This window comes from Carex rostrata, chromosome 8 (assembly GCF_964058835.1).
Source record: "Carex rostrata chromosome 8, lpCarRost1.2, whole genome shotgun sequence".
NCBI lineage: Eukaryota > Viridiplantae > Streptophyta > Magnoliopsida > Poales > Cyperaceae > Carex > Carex rostrata.
This window is the reverse complement of record NC_135925.1, coordinates 4,986,450-5,006,919: the sequence shown is the minus strand read 5'-3', so window position 1 is coordinate 5,006,919 and position 20,470 is coordinate 4,986,450. Positions and strand designations below refer to the sequence as shown.

Here is a 20,470-nt window from a genome sequence, read left to right as displayed (position 1 = left end):
AAACCTTACGGTTTGTGCAGGTTAAACCAAAGTAAAAAGATAATAAAATAATCGGACGAAGCAATATATGAACCATCAGATCGTCAAACAAACAGCACAAATTAGATTCTTTTTTATTTCAAAAACCTAGTAAAGCAAACCTTCCAAGTACCCAACAACTCAAATATAGATAGAATCAATTAGTGATAAATCTACAAAGATTAGAACACAACTCAAAATACATAAAACAAATATAATACATGTAACGTGACAGCGGGTCTTCTTAACTCAACCAGTACCAATCAACCAATGACCTTTCTAGTGTACCTTCTAGCAGAAGGGATGTCACTGGATTGACCATGCCAACCCCCAGCCTTCATCAATGAAGGGGATGGTGGTATTGGTTTGGTACCTACTGACCCAAGAGACACCTTCGACATCTTGTGTGTTACGCTTGACACCACCTTACCAGATGGTATATCAGGTACATTTCCCTTTCCAATGGCATCACTTCCATTCTTAGACCTTCCTGTATTTCCTGTACAATATTACCATTTCATATTAGTCAACTTTATCAAAACAAATGAACCCAAAGTTGAATTTTGAGTATGATCCATCGGGAAAGTACAAAACATGAAGCATATCCCCACAAAAATTGGGCTGTGGGACAATCAGAACCGCAACTAAGAATCATAAATAGTATCAAGATTGCACCATCTCAATATCCTCAAACCATGCTAATTAAGAAAGGGTCTGAATCTGCTGTTATTCTCAGCAGATAGCAGGACCCTGCGATCCTGTTTTCCTCTCTATCTCTCTTTTAAAAGAGGAGGAGAGAGAGGAAGAGGATCGCAGCGGATTTGAACTCATTACAAAAACACCAATAAAAAATTTCTCTCCAAGATGCACATAAGAGAAGTACTTCAAAAAGGAATTTGGGCATCTGTTGAAGAAATGGAGAAGATAGACACTACTACTAGTGTTCCTGTATAGGAGCATAGCAGCATTTGCTAATGTATGAGGGTCTGCCTGATGTTTCACGGATTACTTCAAGATTTAACATTTTGCAAACAAAAACATGAAATGACATAAACCTAAGTGGAATGAGTACGGCATGCTTAAAATCAGATATTAAAAGGTCTTTTTGGTGGTAATGGAAAGGAAATATTGCCTGAGCTCTTTCTGGCTGGAGATCTGTAGTTAGGCAGTTTATTGCTGTTCTCAGTAGCTCCTAAGCTCTTTCTTGAATCCTACAATAATTTTAAGAAACAAAATGTTAACAAAATAACTGAGCTTGAGAGAGGGAGCCCTTGGCAGCCACTGCCAGGTTTTCTAGAAAGAGAGAGAGTACCTGACGATCTAACTGCAGTTTTCTTTGTACAGCTGTGAAAAGAAAAAAAAATTGATTACACATCATCTGTGAGCAACTATTAACAAAAAATGGTAACAAAGAATTATAATCCCACAGAATTTCTGCAAGTCTTTGCAAGCATGTACTCTACCAGAATATGGTAAAATTAAAGCAGATTTTTGATGATTTGATTGGTTTTCTGTTTTTCTTTTCAGGATCCTACCCTTCAATTGAGTAATCACTATAAAAACGTCCATATAAAAATCTAAGCACAATAAATGCCTAAAATATCATACTATCCAATAATCAGAACCATCCAAACTGGAAGAGTACCTGTTCTAGAAGAAGAAATGACGGGTTTGACTGTTAAAACATTGCTCCCAGGTTTGGATGCTGATAAGGCACCCCCCGTTGAGTACCTCCTACCTTCAAAACCTTTCACTCCTATACATAAAAAATAATGATTAGAAGTAAAACAGATTAAATCAGTAGGATATTTTCATAAATTAAGACACTAATTCTGACAGTAATTACGTTCTTGTAAGGATGCCAAAACTACACCCATTCTTTTACTTTGCACAACTGAGGGAGAAGAATGGACAGGTACTTGCGGAAAACAACAGATTAGTACAGTAAATGTTCCCATGTTTTTGTATGGTGTATATAAAATGCTCCTGTTATGTAGAGGAATTTATAGGATTTGTAGGGCGAACAAATGAAATTACAAAGAGAAATAAAAACCTGAAGGCGGTGTCTTGGGAACTCCAACAGATTTCGACCGAAGAGTGGGTGGGACATACAAGCATGGCTGTGTAAGGACAAATTAAAATTCATAAAAATCTACTTTATAAAGGAGGAACTTGAGCTACACTAGGATATCTGGTTAAAACAAGTATCAGATGCAACAATTATTTCAGTGTCCAAACATGTTATTTACTGTGTTCAATTGGCGTCGTGAAAATATTACATTCCAGCACGACAAAGAATGAGACAACAAAAAATTCAAAATTCTAGTTGGTAATGATTCAGTGTGCATCTGAGTACCAATAGATACACATGCAAATAAATAGTTATTACTTTATATGTTAGGAGATGAGCATGGATTAGAAATTTTACCAGGAAGAAGCGATGTTGGAGGACCTCTGAGGCTTTTGGCCTCTTGGAAGGGTCCCATGAGCACAATAACTGAAAAAATAAATACTTAGGTTTAGAAAAAGTAACTTAGCAAAAGTAATGATATCACGTGAATAAAACAGATATATCATTTATATAAAATTGCTATCCCAGTACATAACATCAAAATCGTGTGCCCTATTGCAAAGCAAGATAAGTTATCTCATATTTCATGTATAACGTGTCAAACATCATACACACCATCTCTTATTTCTGTAGAAAAATAGCAAGGAATGAGGGATTATGTGTTCATATTTTAAAGTAAATCAGAGAGGGCATGGAGGATATTTTGTTTTGTTTGACAGGTTATACATATTTTGAATTTCCACAGGTGCACATCAATCCCAAAAGAGATAAATCTAGCGTAGCTTACTGAGATAAGATCAATGGCATCTTTGCTGGCTGATGGAATCAACTCCGAGAGACTACTACACCCCATCTAGAAACAACAATAAAGAGAACTTCAGTGTGACTTTTAATAGATCAAGCTTCAGACCTCACAAAATAATGGCCTATGTAAGTTTGAAATTTCAGACAATGCAACAAATACCAGACTTTATTATATGCAATCAGTATGACACACATTTACATAGTCCTATGATTTTGTAACACGGATGGAAAATACTACATACAGATATCAGATTTGATATGACCTACAATAAAAGAAATGTTCTATAATGTGCAACTGTGGCATGTCCGATAGGATAAAAAATCATTACTAAAAGAAGAACAAAGAATTTAGATCACATAGTTTAAGTCGAATTGAGAAACAACAACCTCAGGGAATTGGTACTTCATGGCGTCAGCGAGCTGCAAGCCTTGGGCCCATGAATCCTGGCATGGGCTGCCAATCACACTGCAAATCTTGTGTATTTCATCCACTTCACTGCAGTCAACACATCAATAACATCAACAACAGAATAAAAGCTGGAGCAAACACCACTCCATAATTAAAACACAGTGCATCACATAAAATGTACAAGTCAATAGGAAGAAGTGACGATACATGAATTAAAGGGAACTACCTTGACCCAGGGAAAAGGGGACGCAGTGTGAACAGTTCGGCCATGATAGCACCCATTGCCCACATATCTACAGGGAAATAGAAAGATGAATAAAAAAATGAGATACAATTAACTGCACATGCTTTCTTACCATAGTAAGGTTTGAACAAACTCACCAACTGCCGAGTCATAAACAGAAGACTGTAGCAGCACTTCTGGTGCTCTATACCTGTATAGCAAAAAATAATAGTAAGGAAATTTAACAAAATGGGAAAAAGTTCCCTTTCTTCTCTGTGTGTGTGACTGGGTGGGTGGTGCTGGTGGGGAGGGAGTGTGGGGGGGGGGGGGGGGGGGGTTTGATTCATACCAGCGAGTGGAAACATATTCTGTAAAAGGAGGAAGTGAAGAAACTTCACGAGCTAGACCAAAATCTGCAATCTTTATAGTGGCCTTGCTAACCAATAAATTCTCTGAAACCCAGAAATAAAAAGAACATTACTAGGTAATACATAAAGAAAATTTTTAAAAAATTATACCAGAAGCTTATACTTGTATTATACACCTGAAGATTATCCTAAAGAAAACTAACATGACAAGACTTTCAGGTTTGTCAAAAATGGCATTTTTCCAGTGATAGAATGAGTTATTGCAAAATACTCATGGCAATGTAAATTATATAATCATATTGTTTTCAATTTATCATATTCTTAGGTATGAAAGATGAGTTGTTGTGTTCAAGTATAAAAGATGTGAGACATAAGGGAAGTGCTGGAATTATACCGGGCTTGAGGTCACGATGAAAAAACCCTCGTTGGTGCATATAAGAAAGACCCTGAAAAATCTGATAGCACCAGTTCCTTACTTCAGCCTCTGAAAATCCTTTCCCTCTGTCTTTCATTAGTTGGTACAAGTTGTAGTCCTGAAATATTACATTTCAAATATAATTAAATTCCTGAAATGTATATAATTAGATTAAAAAATTATAGTAAAAAAATCTTCAAATGCAATTTCAAGAACTTTTTATATGTTAGTTTGGGATAATGAACAAGTTGGAACTTAAAATAGGCTAACCAGTAAGTAATTCTGTGCAGCCAAAGAAAGAGTGAGAAACTGAAAGACATTAAAATAAGTCAAAGACACTGGAAATGCAATACTCAATCCTTACCATGTATTCCATCACAAAGTACAATATGTCATGTTCTCTTATGACCTCCTTCAGCTTGACAATGTTAGGATGATTCATCCTGCGTAAAGACTTCACAGACAACAAGCAAGATAAAAACATTAGCAAAAATTAGTAAAATATCTCATAAAGAACTAGATAATTCGCAATGTAAAAGGCACCTTAACTTCACGAAGGTTCATGCACTCCTCCCAAGAATAATATTTTTTCTTCATTTTTTTAACCGCGACCTAAAATTGTTTAACAAGCAATACAGTCAGAACATTTTAGTTAGAAAATCTAAAACAGAAAGTTCATAATTAGATATATCAAAAAGGTTCTAGAAACATACAACTTCACCACTTTGCTTATTAATTGCACGCCAAACACTTCCAAAAGTTCCATCACCAACCTCCTTTATTACCTTATATCTGTAAAAACCAACAGCAGATATGTCAGATAAATTTTCTGGTTTCATTTGGATGCCCCTTTGGAACGTACAAACAGACACAGATTCTGTCTAGAACAATTTTTTTTTAACAACTTCAGTCCTTTTATTGAGAAATTGAACATGGCAAATTCTTTTGTAGTGGCGCATTATAGGAAGGTAAATGCAGAGCCAAAACTCTAGCTCATGCTTTTGTTAGTGTGTCTGCACACCTTCATTTCATAACCAGGAACCCAACAAAAACTAGCCCCTTGACACTAAATACTTAACAAAAAATCAATTAGGCATAAAAAAAGTTCTGAAAGGAACCAACATACCTATCCATGTCGTTCAGATGAATAATACTACACCTCCTTTCTCTTATGGGTAGAATGGCCTTGAGAATCAAAAGAGACGTGATTGACAGGGAGGGGTTTCTAAGCTTAAAAAAAAAAATCAGAATACCAAGTATGACTTCCAAAACAGGCACCACTTCACAATTCACCGTATGAAACAGACTGCCAATACTAGATTTGACTCAGCAAGCAGTTCAAGCCAACTAAACTTGACAGTCTGATGAACTCACCGAGATAGTAGGTTCTAAAACTCAAACTTATCATACATGTATATCAACCAAACAAACAATTCTTGCACTATTTTGGCAACTTTCAACTAGAATTTTAGATGAACAGAACTCTGAGAAAGTTCTCAAGCAAGCATGTGACGTTCCTTGTTCGTCGATGGAGAAATCAGCGACTACTATGGAGAACAAAGAAGAACAAATTTAATCCTGAAAATTACAAAAAAAAAATCAGCATTAAATATAAAATCTTTTAAAAGGTTTTCAACACCATGGATTATTCAAAGTAAGAATGGTTTAGTAGTTGATACAATAGACGTTTGTCATCACATGTATTTCCATTTTAAGCCTTCAATTCACTCATAGATCCCACAAAACACAAAATAAGAAAACAGAGAAATATGCCAATATTAACTAATATCCTTTTGTAAAGTGGCCATTTTTTCCATGGTTGAATTTTCTTATATTCTCATTTCCATAGAGTTAGTCTAGTAAATGAAACATCTTTTCTGTGGTAACAACCACTATGGTGCCGGTACCAAGCCTGTCCTGAAAGAACTACCCAAGCTATCGTTCTACTAAACATACCCTCACCTACATAGAGACGCTATTTTGTATTACACAAAATGTTAACATAATAGTACTACTTCATAATTAAATATTAGTTCATTAAACATACCCCACAGATTATATCATCAATGAACTCTACAAAATCTACTGGCAGAGTTGATGTTGCCAATACACTGCATTAAGAAGGAAAATGAATATTAACTTAAAGCGTACAGTAAAATCTGTAATTCATATGCTGTGCATAAAAGTACACCACATGTCTTCCCTTTATCTATTGATCATGGATAATGCCCACACTAACCCCACCATCCTCACTTTCTCTATTGCGAGATTGTACATTTGGACTTTCCGAAGAAACAATGAAGAGATGAGAGGGACACATGATACTGTCCTTTAGTATAATTATTCTGAGGTTCTTAGCATCAATTATCAATATGTTATCAGCAAAAAGCTAATAAAAAATAGAGATAGGTATCTTTACTTGCATGAAATGGAGTAATAATCCCAACACCAAGTAGAGAAAGACAAGAAAGAAGCATTCCCTTGGTGAACATGAAAGAGAAGGCTAAGTATAGTTGACAAGAGATACAGGATGGATATCTCCAAGAGCTAGGAAGCGCCTACTAGGGGCTTTACGTGAAAACAAGTACAGGCATGTGAAACGGCTTTCCCAACATAACACTCTTTCCATAGCTCGAGAAATGATTTGTAGCTCCCAATTTCACACTTGTGCAAAGCCTACACAATGTAAGGATCAATTAAGTCAAACTTGCTTTATAATGATGTAGCGCACAGAAAAGATTGCACATGCAATTGCAGAAGGTTTAACCAGCTTTTCTTTCTGAGAATCAACAATAATTTGTCAGGGTTTGGAGAAGCTCGATTATTTGCCTCTCTAATCCCCCCCCCCCCTCTCTCTCTCTCTCTCTCTCTCTCTGAAATGCTTAAATCCAATAAGGATGCATGATTCTTTCCATTAATCAATATTTCTTCAGCATTTTGTTGTTTTGCAAAGGTACATTGACAATAGTAGAACAGATCAATCTAAATTGGATCCTTTATTAAATTGAAATGTAAATTTTTTTTTTTCTAAACCACTAATTAGTAAAACTGATTCACCAGCCAACCTTAATAAGGCACACAGTCAATTACATTTGCAAATCGATTCGTTACGAATTAAACATATAAAATCCCAATTTAAAGTGCATAGAAACTGTGGATCCAAGCAACATATCAAACAAACAGCATTCACTAGTATATAAAACTTACATGAGATCCTTGAGGTTTCCATCTGCCACACTTAAAATAGAAAATCTGTCTAAACAAAAGGAGAACAACTAGCTAGCCCTTGGAAAAACAGATCCAATAACCAAAATTGAAACCCTAGGTACACCCTTGATCAGATCTGGCGATTTCCAATCTTAATTCTATGAGATCTAAAATATAACAATAAATCTCGAACCACCGAGCTTTAATCACAAGAGAGAAATGCCTCTGGTGGATTTTTTTGAATAAACCTCTGGAGGATTTAATAGAAAGAAGAAAAGAATCAGATACCTCACAGGCCTTCACGCATAACAATCTTCTCTATTCCTTTCTCTCCCTCTCTTTATCCTTCTCGCTCGCTGTTACGCCTCCCACGCCTTAGGTAAAGGCGTCTAGTCTCTCTTCTGTGACCCGCCTACAGCAACCATACAATTTATTTTTGCTATGGCATGAAATATTTTCTCGCATGCACATTGATATACGCGAGATCAGTATATTCTGGTCCGCTCCTTCCAAGCAGATGGTCAGCGTTGGTTTGTCCGAAGAGAAGGATTCTATTTTCTCGTAGGGGCATGGAGGGAAATAAGGCGTTCACTGAAGTGGAAAGTCGTGATTTCGTTCTGCCGTAGCCCGTAGGTTTTGCTTGAAGAATTCTTGAATAAGAACCATTTATATCGAGCCACGTGTTCTTAGTATGGGTTTCGTAGTTTTTGTATGTGCGGAGGAAGTAGGATGTCTGGCGCTGGCGGTGATATTTTTGCAAAGGAACTTTTTATGTCTAGTGACCAAATTGAGGCTTTCAGAAAAAAGAAAAAGAAATGAATATCATGGGCCCAGTTCACAATAATATCTTGCAAAATAAGGCCGAGTTTTTTTAAAAATACTCAAATTTATAAATATTTTATTACAAATAACCACATTTTTGTCAAAATTTTATTTTTACCCAAACCGTACAGATTATTTACGGTTTGAATTAAAAATTCAAACCGTAAATATTCCTTACGGTTTGAATTTTTTTGTGCAGATTTAAAAACTCAAACTGTATATATTCCTTACGGTTTGAGTTTTTTTTTTTTTTTTAAGCCCAACTTTGCACCTCTGGTTAACATATCAAAACACCTTTAAAAATCATGAAAATTTACCGACATGCATTCTTGACTTCATAGAACAAGACGGTGAAGTTTCATACAAAATCTCAAAACATATCGTGAGATATCGGCTCTCAAAAATTGCCCGAACTGCTGAAGGAGTGCTTCTGAGCCCGAATTTGCACCTCTGATTAACATATCAAAAAATCTTCAAAAATCATGAAAATTTACCGACATGCATTCTTGACTTCATAGAACAAGACTGTGAAGTTTCATACAATATCTCAGAATAGATCGTGAGATATCGGCTCTCAAAAATTGCCCGAACTGCTGAAGGAGTGCTTCTGAGCCCAAATTTGCACCTCTGATTAACATAACAAAACACCTTCAAAAATCATGAAAATTTACCGACATGCATTCTTGACTTCATAAAACAAGACTATGAAGTTTCATACAATATCTCATAACAGATTGTGATTTTGTATGAAACTTCACAGTCTTGTTCTATGAAGTCAAGAATGCATGTCGATAAATTTTCATGATTTTTGAAGGTGTTTTGATATGTTAATCAGAGGTGCAAATTTGGGCTCAGAAGCACTCCTTCAGCAGTTCGGGCAATTTTTGAGAGCCGATATCTCACGATCTATTCTGAGATATTGTATGAAACTTCACAGTCTTGTTCTATGAAGTCAAGAATGCATGTCGGTAAATTTTCATGATTTTTGAAGATTTTTTGATATGTTAATCAGAGGTGCAAATTCGGGCTCAGAAGCACTCCTTCAGTAGTTCGGGCAATTTTTGAGAGCCGATATCTCACGATCTGTTTTGAGATTTTGTATGAAACTTCACCGTCTTATTCTATGAAGTCAAGAATGCATGTCGGTAAATTTTCATGATTTTTGAAGGTGTTTTGATATGTTAACCATAGGTGCAAATTTGGGCTAAAAAAAAAAAAAACTCAAACCGTAAGGAATATATACCGTTTGAGTTTTTAAATAAAAAAAAAATTCAAACAGTAAGGAATATTTACGGTTTGAATTTTTAATTCAAACCATAAATAATCTGTACAGTTTGGGTAAAAATAAAATTTTGACAAAAATGTGGTTATTTATAATAAAATATTTATAAATTTGGGTATTTTTAAAAAACTCGGCTTGGTAGGGGAGAAAACGGATCGGATAAAATTGTATCAATATATTTGATTTTATTATTTGAATCGAATCATATATTTATTAAAAATATATAAATATAATTAAAAAAATATTAAATTTCACAATATTTATTTAATTATAATGGTAAATAAGATAATTTTTTTATAATATATATTAAATATCATGGTATATGTTTACTGTTTTAATACGGATAATTAAAATTTAAAATAATATCTATATTTATATCCACATAGATATTTATATATTTATATCTACTTTTTTGAATCATATCGGAGATTATCCACTATGTTTTCAATTCTAGGCTTGGAGATTGGTGAATGTATTGCGAATACGATATCTTTGATTGTCACATGTACGGAATTAATGTATTTTTTTCATGTATAGAAACTCATAATTTAATTTACAAAAAAAATTATATTCATGAATATATACTACAATAGTTATATAATGTACTAAAGTGAATATTCGATCGTACAATACCATCTAACCTAAAAAAAAGATAAAGAATATTCGATTGTATCATTGGAATGGTGTGCGAATGAGATAGATATTAATGGAAACCCGTATTTTTTTTTCAAGGTTTTAAATAGCGATTATTGCGTTATGACGGAAAGGCCAGAAAAAAAGCTATTGCGAATAGCGTAGCTATAGCGCAAGCTATCCTACATAGTGTTTTTTGTTTAAAAAAATATATTTTATATTTTTACTAATTATCAATATTATCTAAAGTCTTATAGAGTAATAAGTAACACAAAATTTATTAAGGAATTAGAATATTCATATTGAACCAGTATAAAGTCCAAATTACTATTCAAAATATCACCAATAATATCATAAACTATTTATCTTTTTTCATTCAAATAACCTAAGCTAAATTATATTTTTTTTATTAAAAAAAACATAGGCATCATGGAATAAACTATCTATCATTTTCTATTTAAAAACAAAATCAATCTGGAACTTGAAAAAATTGATTTTTAAAATAAATTTTCAATTTGGGCCTTTATATAAAACCCTATGTAGCATAGTGTGCGCTATAGCGCGTAGCGCAAATAGCATACCGCTATTTCTACTATAGCGGTCGTAGCTGAAATAACGCACTTTTATTTCATAGTGCGCGTAGCGTTTAAGGTCCAAAAACGTTATAGCCTCGCTATTTAGAACACTTATTTTTTTAAACTAGTTCACAATACAACTTTTCTAATTAATAGTTATTATTTATTGATCAATTCTAATAATCTAAAGTCTAATAATTAATATATACTAAAATTTAGAAAAAAAATAAAACAAAAATTGTCTGAGTATAATAAATTAAAATTTTCTTCTCAGTTAGCCGGGTAAATTATATTAATAGTATGAACAAAAATAGTAAAAATCATTATGATTTTCAATAGCTAAGGGTATTTTTTTTTATAATTAGGATATTAAATTAAGTAATTTGATATTATGATAATCTCCATGACAATTATATATAAGTACAGATAATTCAAAACTTAAGAAGAGGATGCAGCAAGAGATCATGAGAATAAAAAATGGTTTGATCTAATTTTCCTCCACATGTTTCTAAAAGAATGTGAATAAAGATGAACAAGTGATTCAATTTCTCGCTAGAATATAATTTAATAAAATTTCACAAAAATGTTATTCCAATCTCTTTCTTTCCATTTACCGGATAATTATGCTATTACGTTACGAGGACAAGTATAAATATATATCCACTCCTAAAATTTATTATACTTACAAACATATTAGATAAATCGATTAAAACCATACAAATCTTATGCCGTATAAACTAAATTTTCAAATAGTTATTACTACCAAATTTTTATTGTATGATCTTCTTTTTACTCCAATTCAAAAATCATGTATATAAAAGAAGGTTGGCTATTTTTTTACTTTGCCCCTCATTCAAAAATAATGAATGGGCGTTTGTAATATAACTATCAACCAGTAATTAACAAATAATAATATTTCTGACTATTTGTTAGCAAATCACTCTTAGAATCTGATATAATGCTTGGAGACTTTTAATCTCTTACACCTGTTTTTACTTTTTTTTTAATATTATTTTTCTTCAATCGTACTTTACTTCATCAGTAAATATCAATATATTAAAAATAAAATATGGGAATTAATCAAACGGAGGGTCAATCATTCACTCTATTTCTTTCACGTTTTTGTGCTATTTCGAGTAGCTTTAAACTTTTAACCGTACCTACAACCCTTTAAATTATTCTTTTGTTGATACTATTTTATGAAACCTTGAATGGATCAAAGTTCAGTTCGACACCAACAATATGTAGGTGGCATTGCACGGAGGGAGGAGTCGGACTAGATACAGAATATTTTATTTAAAAACTTAATAGATAAAAAAGATTATCGGAAAATAGATGGAGTATTTTGAGTTTTTGATTCACTGAATTATTAATTTGTTTTTAGACAATTATTAAATAATGATTGGTTCTTTCTATACAATGGAAAAATCAAAACTATCTATCTATTTTTCTATATTACTTTAAACATTTAAAAAAAAAATACACGTTTCTGGAGACCGGAGTGGATAGGCTAAATCTTAATGAGGAGTGGGCCCCATATTAGTTGGGCAGATAAAGCCGACATGGTGGCGCCACGTTTTGGTGTTGCTGGAGCAAAACCTAATATAATCGGACTATTTACAAATTACCCCTCCAATATTTAACATATGTAATGTTGGCCGACAGATTTCATATTTTCAACAAAGTAGTGTTAGTTCATTTGAATTACTCCCAAGGAGAGATTCAAGTCCAACCAGGATCCAGGAGTAACAAAATGCTACGGTCTTTTAATATATTTTTTAGTACCTTTCTCTATTTAATCATGCAAGTTAATTAAAATAATCCAAACACAAACTACGGAATAATGAATATTCATTTCATACGGGAAATTATCATGTTCTTAATCTTACTTTAATTTTAGACAATTTCAATTGCAATTTTTTTTGACATATAGATTGAGTTGAGCATAAAACACAATAGACAGATAATTTAGTACCTCAGTGACAACACAACTATTAAATAAATATGAGCACAACTATCATTTGCATAAATAATTAAGCAGGACTAAGTGAATTTCTTCTTCATTTAAAAATAAAAAATGACAAATATTTGGTTTGGACAAAAATTTGTTCTCTACATTGGAACTCTTCCAGTTCTATCCTTCATAAAACCAAAAATATCCCGTTTTTATATATTAATTCTTCTAGATACTAGGACCAGGTCCCCTCTTCAAATAATTTCTTTTTATCCCAACCTTATCAGATACGGAGGAAGAATTTCGGATCCAAATTATCAATCATGACACGTGTACTTGAGAGGCAAATACCTGATCTGATCCTGCCCTCCATTCATCCTGCCCCTAATGGTTGTGAGCCAAATCAATTCGGCTCCGTTTCAAGATTCGTGTCACATTAAAACGGATGACTCGGATATCATTCTACACAGTCGGGTTTTGCACTGGATCTGAATTCAACCCGACATTCATCCATCCATGTTGCCCCATGCTTGTCAGGTTAAGTAGGGTGAATTAAATTGAGTTGTCGGCTCTATCAGGTCATCCTTATATTTGGTCCATTTGGAAGACCTGACCTGATTTAAGATAATGTAGTAATTAAGTAATGCCATGTCACTTGATGTCAGCTTATGTAATGTAGAAAGCTAGAAATGCATAAATGACCAATAAATTTCGTAGTCATTTCTCTTATCGTTTTATAATGTTGGGCGATAATGTACCAAGCAGGGTAAAACGGACCTATATATAATGAGAGTCTAAGACAAAATTATTAAGAGAGTCTACACTTAACGCTTTTAGAAATAAAATGATGTTATTAATATGGCTTAATTACTGTCAATCCTATATATATATAGCTCTCAAAGGGGAATCAGTATCCTCTCAAGTTATAATTAAAAAATTCAGACCGCTCGTTAATTTTGATACAAATCTCAAAACAGACTTCATATATTTATAATAGACAATGAATTTTTTTTTTGGCATGATTGGAACTAAATTCAGATTGTTCTTTTCTAATTGTATCTCAGATATTTGAGACGATTCTGATTTTTTCAAAAGAGTGTCTTCTATTTTTATCTGCTACTACTACTAGTCGTCTACTACTACTGCTACTATTATTATTATCATTATTATCATTATCACTATCATGAACTTGAACCGACTCATGATAAATTCAGATAAACTGAATACTGACTCTCCTAAACTAAATAATAAAATATATTTATTATTAATTCCATCAAAACCAGTTCAACTTTTTGTTAAATTATTTGAACTTTAACCTCTTTACTATTAATTTATTTTTTATGAAAGCACCGATCAAATTCTATTCAAAATAAAGTTTATCAACTGAAATTCCGCCATGAACTTGAGGAACCTTTTGAGTAAAATAGGAGTCTGCCTAACTACTACATAAATTTTGCCATAGCTTCGTGAAAGCGAATTAGGGGAGAAATAGAGTCCAAATTCTCTGCATTACCTCACCGTTTGAATTTAAATCCAACAAGTTTGATCAGAATCTAGACCAATTCAGTTCAAGCATGTAATACACATAATTCTTTTAAATTTTTTGCTGATACATAACAAACCGACTGGATTAAAACTCACCGTTAAGATAATGAATCCAAAGAAATGATGGGAACAAGCTGGAAGAGGATGAGAGATGCCCACGAAGTAACAATTTTAGGTCATGTTTGATTCTGGAGTAAAATTAAAAAGAATTAAATTACTTTATTTTACTCTTCATATTTTAAACTTTGATTAATAGTATAAATTATAACTTAAATTGATTTATTTGAAGGAGTAAGATGTTGAGAAATGTGTCTTTACTTATAACAGTGGATTCTATAAGTGGAGTAAGTTAATTTAATCTAAAAAGTTAAGAGTAAGTTACTTTAGATTAACTCATATCTTATTTCACATTACTCTTATTTTACTTCTTATTTGACTACTTAAATATTTATTAATGTTATAAATATATTATAAATGTGTGGATGTCATTTATGTTGTAACTCTCAAAATCATCAATTTATTCTCCACTACTCCATGCACTACAATTGGAATTGATGGCCACTACTATTGAAATTTATTTCTCCATTTATTTAGATGGTTTGTCATTTACAATTTGTAGCCTATAAATAGAGGCTTTGTAATCTTGTATTATACACATATGAGAAATATATGAATAAAGAGATTGCCATCTTTTTTCTCTCTATTTTGTTTATTCTTCTTATGCTTGTTTATATTTATTTTATAACAATTAAAAAATTTACTCCTTACTCTACAATTAAATATGACCTTAGCGATTAATTGTTTGATCTCACGCGCTCACCATGTAATCCAAAAGTTCAGATTATATTATCAAGATTACATTTAAAAAGAAATCCCCTCCCTTGTTAATAACTGGAGTAGAACTAGGGGTGTTCTTAAGCTCACCAAAGTGTTTGGTGAGCTTGACTCCAAAACCCGTCAAATCGGTTTCAAATGACGAATCCGAACCGTTGGAACCCGCCTATTTTACGTGTGATGCGTCTACATGTGAAATTTTTAAACTTTCGAATTAGTTTAGTATAAAGTCAAGCGGTCAAAAAATGTTCAAAAAATGAATGCACTAAAATTAATTTATTAACCTTCTAATTTTGACCAATTGACTTTATACTAAACTAATTCGAAAGTTTAAAAATTTCACATGTAGATGCATCACACGTAAAATAGGCGGGTTCCAACGGTTCGGATTCATCATTTGAAACCGATTTGACAGGTTTTGAAATCAAGCTCACCAAACACTTTGGTGAGCTTAAGAACACCCTAGTTCTACACTAATAACTGAGCTATTTCATGCGAAGGGGGAAAGCCCAAAGTGTCGCATTAAATACATTTTGAAATAGAATCACGTGCCTCTATACAGGGATTTTCTGGCCCGATATATAGCCCAAAAACCATGTACTCTTTTGGGTTTTGATTCCGGGTCTCTGTACATGGATTTTACCCACAATCCTTATGATGCTGCTAAGATTGAACTATTAGGAACTAACCTTACATTTTTTTTTTTTTTTTTGGATATTTAGCGAACTTGAGATGGAGTTGGTATAGTATTAGAATAGTAATAACAATAATAATAATAATACAGGTAAAAGTATCATTTCTCTTGCTACTGCTTGCTTCCGTTCGTACTAATTTTTTGGCTTTACATCGCTCTATTTAGAGCTGGATTGTAATTAAAGATCTCTCATGTCAAAGATTATGAGTTTGAAACGTAAACAAAATAAATTCTTTATTGTAATAATAAATTTTAAGATATAACCTCCATCTTTCTTTCAAAAATAAACAAAAAAATTAATTACCATAAAAAAATGATGTGGATCTTAAATAAAGGAATATACTATAGTTAACCTATTGTCATTTTCAATAATACAAAACGTATGTCGAAGAATGCATGAATTTTTCATTTCTTATCTAACTTACATATTATCGATAATAAATTAACGCACTACACAAGAACCCATAATCCATAAATGCCTCATTTATAATTATAATAGAATGCTCATTGACCGTGATGCATACATCTACGTGCAGTCTATGAAGTTCGAATCATGCATCAAGATGCAAATTATACCGAGACCAGGGAAAGATGGATACCACCAGCAAAGGCTGTTTATAGTTTTTAGTTTTGGAGGCTGTTTAATTAGTTCCCGTGGGCTATTATAGGCACTTTGACAAAGGCGCACACAGAAAAAACACTGGCTGCTTAATTAGAGTCACAGTTAATTAAGAGAAGAATTGGGTTTTTTGTTCAAAGAATTTCGGACAAATTAATTTTATTCTAAATTGGGTTCAAACCGATATGCGTTAAGATTCGTACGAATGATGCAAAACTCAATAAATTTAAAAAGGTCTAACGAGCTAAACCGTCAGCATGGATTTTGAAACTAATAGAATAATTTAGATCCGACTTTGAATATGATTTTATCAGAGGCAAAGTCAAATTTTTAAACTTTAAGAATCAAATGTAAATAAGAGTCAATCATATAAAATTTTCATGCTGAGAATAAAAGTTAGTTTTATAATATATGACATTTTACTGTAAATTATATACAAAATTATATATAAATACAATTTGAAAAAAAAAGAGATTGATTGATCTCCATTAATTGTGCATGAAGTCTTTGAACAAAAACTTCACCCTCGAAAGAAAAGGAGAAAATTATTGGCTACTTATCCTTATCAATTTTTCGTTTTCTGTTTTTTTTTTTTAAATTTTTTTTATGAGCGTGATATGATATTTAAGAGCTTTCAATTCACTTCTATATATGACACCAAATTTCGAACATATTATCACATATAAGACAATAATTTAATTATTAAACTAAACATGATTTTCATTAGAACCCAATTTTTTAAAATTAAATTATGACTATTGAATTGACTTCAAATGACGAATCTAAACCGTTGAAATTATTCTACCTTACGAGTGATGCATCTACATGTGAAAACTTTAAAATTTTGAATTAATTTAGTATAAAATCAAGTGATCAAAATTAGAAGATTTATAAATTAATTTTATGCATTCATTTTTTGAATGTCTTTTGACCACTTGACTTTATACATAATTAATTTTAAATTTTAAATTTTTTATATATAAACGTATCACTCGTAGGTAGAACTATTTTAACAATTTAAATTAATCATTTAAAATTAATATGATAAATTTTAAAGTTAAATTCATGAACACCATAGTTGTATTCATGATTCAGTAGTACTTGCAAAGAGTCAACGGTCAACTTAACGGAGAAAGGATTGATTACGGTCATTCCTAATTCAGACAATGCTAAAGCATTTGGGTGGAAAAAAAAAAAAAAAGCAGCTCGTGGCAAGCACCAAACCAGACCGGGAAAAGCCAGCGGCTGAGAAGGTGGTGACTGGCTCAACCAGTCGCCTTCTTCATTAATAAATGCGACTTGTGAAAGAGAAATTTAGAGAAGAAAGTGAAGAAGGCAAGCACGCGCGCTCCACACGATTTCTCTTTTCTTCCGAGTAAGTAATATCTCTATTCAAGTATATACCCTTTTTTGTGAATTCTCGAAACCCCTTTTTCTTCTTCTTTTGATTTTTTTTATGAGAAATTTATTAATTACTACCAACTTTTGCATTCAATTCGTATGTCCATTTATTAGAGCTCTAATGCAATATCTATACACTTCGATATTGTATTGCTTCTGTCTTATTTTTGAGAAGTCGGTTACAGTTTCAGAGCGTTAACTATAGCGTACTGTAGTTTAGTTCTGAACCGTAATGGTTTACTCAAATTATAAAAATCGGGGAGATTCTATTATAACATGAAGGAACTGTTCTTAGCTATAGATTTTTCAAACGGACGAATCATCCAAGATTCTATTGTTTAAGTTTTCTTAGATGTTTTTCTTAATTGAGGTTTAGTTACATGAAGGAGCTAAGTTTTAGTAGGTTCAAAATGTATATTCAGCATTTAATTTATACCACACTTTATCAAGCAGACTTGGTACTGGTCTGTACCAGCCAAAACTTTTCTAGCTTCTAAATAATAATTACACCCGTTTTTCTTTCCAGGTTGTAAGAGTTTGTACTGAAATGGACCCCTTCGCAAATATATTTGTCGAATCAGCTTGCTCTGATAGTAATTGCACGTCATTTGGCATTGAGAGATGCCCTTTCTTGAGAAACATAAATGAAACCACTGATTTATCCTTTTCGTCTTCCACAAACATGGGTATCCGTGTAAGTTTTTGTAATTTCTTTTATTCCACGATTTATGCACAACTTCCATTCTTCTGACATGGAATATGACCAATTTCATTAACTCAAGAGAAAATCTTTCCCTCAAAATGATAATAATTATTAACTGTACTGGAATCGTTCGTTTTGTCCATATGATATGTATTCCAACTAGGACTGATTTATGATGACTAAAATTCAGCCCAATTTTTGAATTGGATCAAAATATTACTTGAATCAAATGGTATACTGGACCGTAGTAGGAAATGTGTGCTATACTAGATGATTAACACTTTTCTTAGTGCTAATTATAAAGCACAAAATAATGAGCTCTTCTTTAATTACTCTGTTTATTCATTTTGTTCTCTCTTTAAGGTGCTTGGGATGCGAGGCCCGATTTTTATAGATGGGCCCCATTTTAACATTGCTTTAAGGCTGTTCCATGGGAGAGGTGGTGTTGTCCCCCCATCAGGTTCATCTTCCATGAGCTTTGATAATCTGAAGTCTGATAGCTCTCAACAATTCAATCCATTGGCTGCTAAAGCAGCAACCATTAGTTTGTCGGGTTTAGGTACAGGTGGCCCTTTCGGGTTTGATTCTTTCTCCCAGAACAAGAAGAAATCAAAGGTTAAGACAATATTTACTAGGCCTATTCTATCAGCAAGTATTTAATCAGTAACATTGAATACGTGCTATACACCTTTCCAAGAAACTATATCAGTGTCTTTGTTAAGCAATTTGGTTGACACATCAGGTTAGATGCCCCATTTGCCAGGCTCTTTCAGTACTGTGTTGTATCTGAAAGAACATTGTAGTTCTAATGCTTGTAATCACAATTATGCTATATGCTGCATAACTACTGTAGAATTCTTCAATAATTTAATAGGACCTGTATGACAAGTCATGTGAAGGCTAAAACTTATCTTTTTATATAACATTGTTTCAGTGTGTTTTTAATCATACACCCCTAAATTTTTGTATGTATTATGTTAGTTGATCCCATTTACATGTAATATATTATTTTTGTGTAAAGGTGCAGTTGTCAGGAACTTTTTGCCAGAAATCCATACCTAATACAACTTTTTTTTTTAATACAAACGTAGAACTAGTTACTAAACCTCTCCATTAATCTCCACTACAGAGAAGTGGCGACAAATCAAATCACGAATTACCAACCAACGAGTGGTTTAAAAAAGGCCAGTGCCCGATTGCCAAGTCATACGGCGCCATGAGCAGGGTCCTGCCACTCGTATCCAATATAATCAAACCTCCCCCAGGTGGGATACTTCGGTGCCCTCCAGCTGTAGTTGCAGCCCGGGCTGCCCTTGCCAAAACAGCTTTTGTGAAAAACCTCCGACCCCAGTCATTATCAGTTAAAATTTTATCAATAGGTCTATTAGGCATGGTTGCTAATGTTCCTCTCGGCATCTGGCGTGAACACACTGTCAAATTCTCACTACAGTGGTTTGTGGCTATTCACGCTGCAGTGCCATTCATTGCCATGCTGAGGAAGTCAGTGAATATGCCGAAGGCTGCCATGGTTTTTACTATTGCTGCATCAATTCTTGGGCAAACGATTGGGTCCAGAGCTGAACGTATCCGGCTGAATGCCATTGATAATGAGAGAAATGCTGGAGCAGTGGTTGACAAAAGAAATTGTTCAGGCCTTGTGGTGGGGCCATGGTATAAGAGCAGGCAAAGGTGCAGCGATGAGAGGGCTTTTGACCTGATGTCGATCAAGCCTGACTTCCATGGGATGGGTACAGTTGAGAAGGGTTCTGGCATTTGTTGATGATTGCTGGTGAAGCTTTTTTCTTCTGTGTTCCTCTTTTTGGTTGTCCCATATCAAAATTTTATTTGAAATTTAATTGATTTATTTATGCAGATTCTTTTTGTTGTTTTGTT

The 20,470-nt window shown here is 33.1% G+C and overlaps 2 protein-coding genes across 4 annotated transcripts; one reads left to right on the top strand and one right to left on the bottom strand.

The window, feature by feature from the left end:
- Window positions 1-94: 94 nt before the first annotated feature.
- LOC144558132 (Protein kinase superfamily protein) lies at window positions 95-8,094 on the bottom strand. Of its 3 annotated transcripts, XM_078306871.1 has the most exons (20): window positions 7,804-7,933; window positions 7,516-7,560; window positions 6,728-6,984; window positions 6,356-6,419; window positions 5,435-5,886; window positions 5,022-5,100; window positions 4,852-4,920; window positions 4,673-4,762; window positions 4,288-4,426; window positions 3,875-3,977; window positions 3,684-3,736; window positions 3,529-3,595; window positions 3,281-3,389; window positions 2,877-2,942; window positions 2,447-2,515; window positions 2,072-2,138; window positions 1,664-1,774; window positions 1,331-1,362; window positions 1,151-1,229; window positions 95-517 (listed from the first exon to the last, which is right to left on the bottom strand). In XM_078306871.1, the coding sequence occupies exons 5-20, from the start codon at window positions 5,440-5,442 to the stop codon at window positions 282-284; spliced, it is 1,377 nt and encodes a 458-aa protein (XP_078162997.1). In that variant the 5' UTR covers window positions 5,443-5,886; window positions 6,356-6,419; window positions 6,728-6,984; window positions 7,516-7,560; window positions 7,804-7,933; the 3' UTR covers window positions 95-281. The 3 variants fall into 3 exon arrangements, with proteins under 3 accessions (XP_078162997.1, XP_078162996.1, XP_078162995.1); XM_078306870.1 differs by lacking the exon at window positions 7,516-7,560 and having other exon boundaries at window positions 6,732-6,984; window positions 7,804-8,094; XM_078306869.1 differs by lacking the exon at window positions 7,516-7,560 and having other exon boundaries at window positions 7,804-8,045.
- A 9,579-nt stretch (window positions 8,095-17,673) lies between these two features.
- LOC144558419 (uncharacterized) lies at window positions 17,674-20,363 on the top strand. The gene is made up of 4 exons (XM_078307268.1): window positions 17,674-17,848; window positions 18,401-18,568; window positions 18,941-19,192; window positions 19,707-20,363. The coding sequence occupies exons 2-4, from the start codon at window positions 18,422-18,424 to the stop codon at window positions 20,355-20,357; spliced, it is 1,050 nt and encodes a 349-aa protein (XP_078163394.1). The 5' UTR covers window positions 17,674-17,848; window positions 18,401-18,421; the 3' UTR covers window positions 20,358-20,363.
- Window positions 20,364-20,470: the final 107 nt, after the last annotated feature.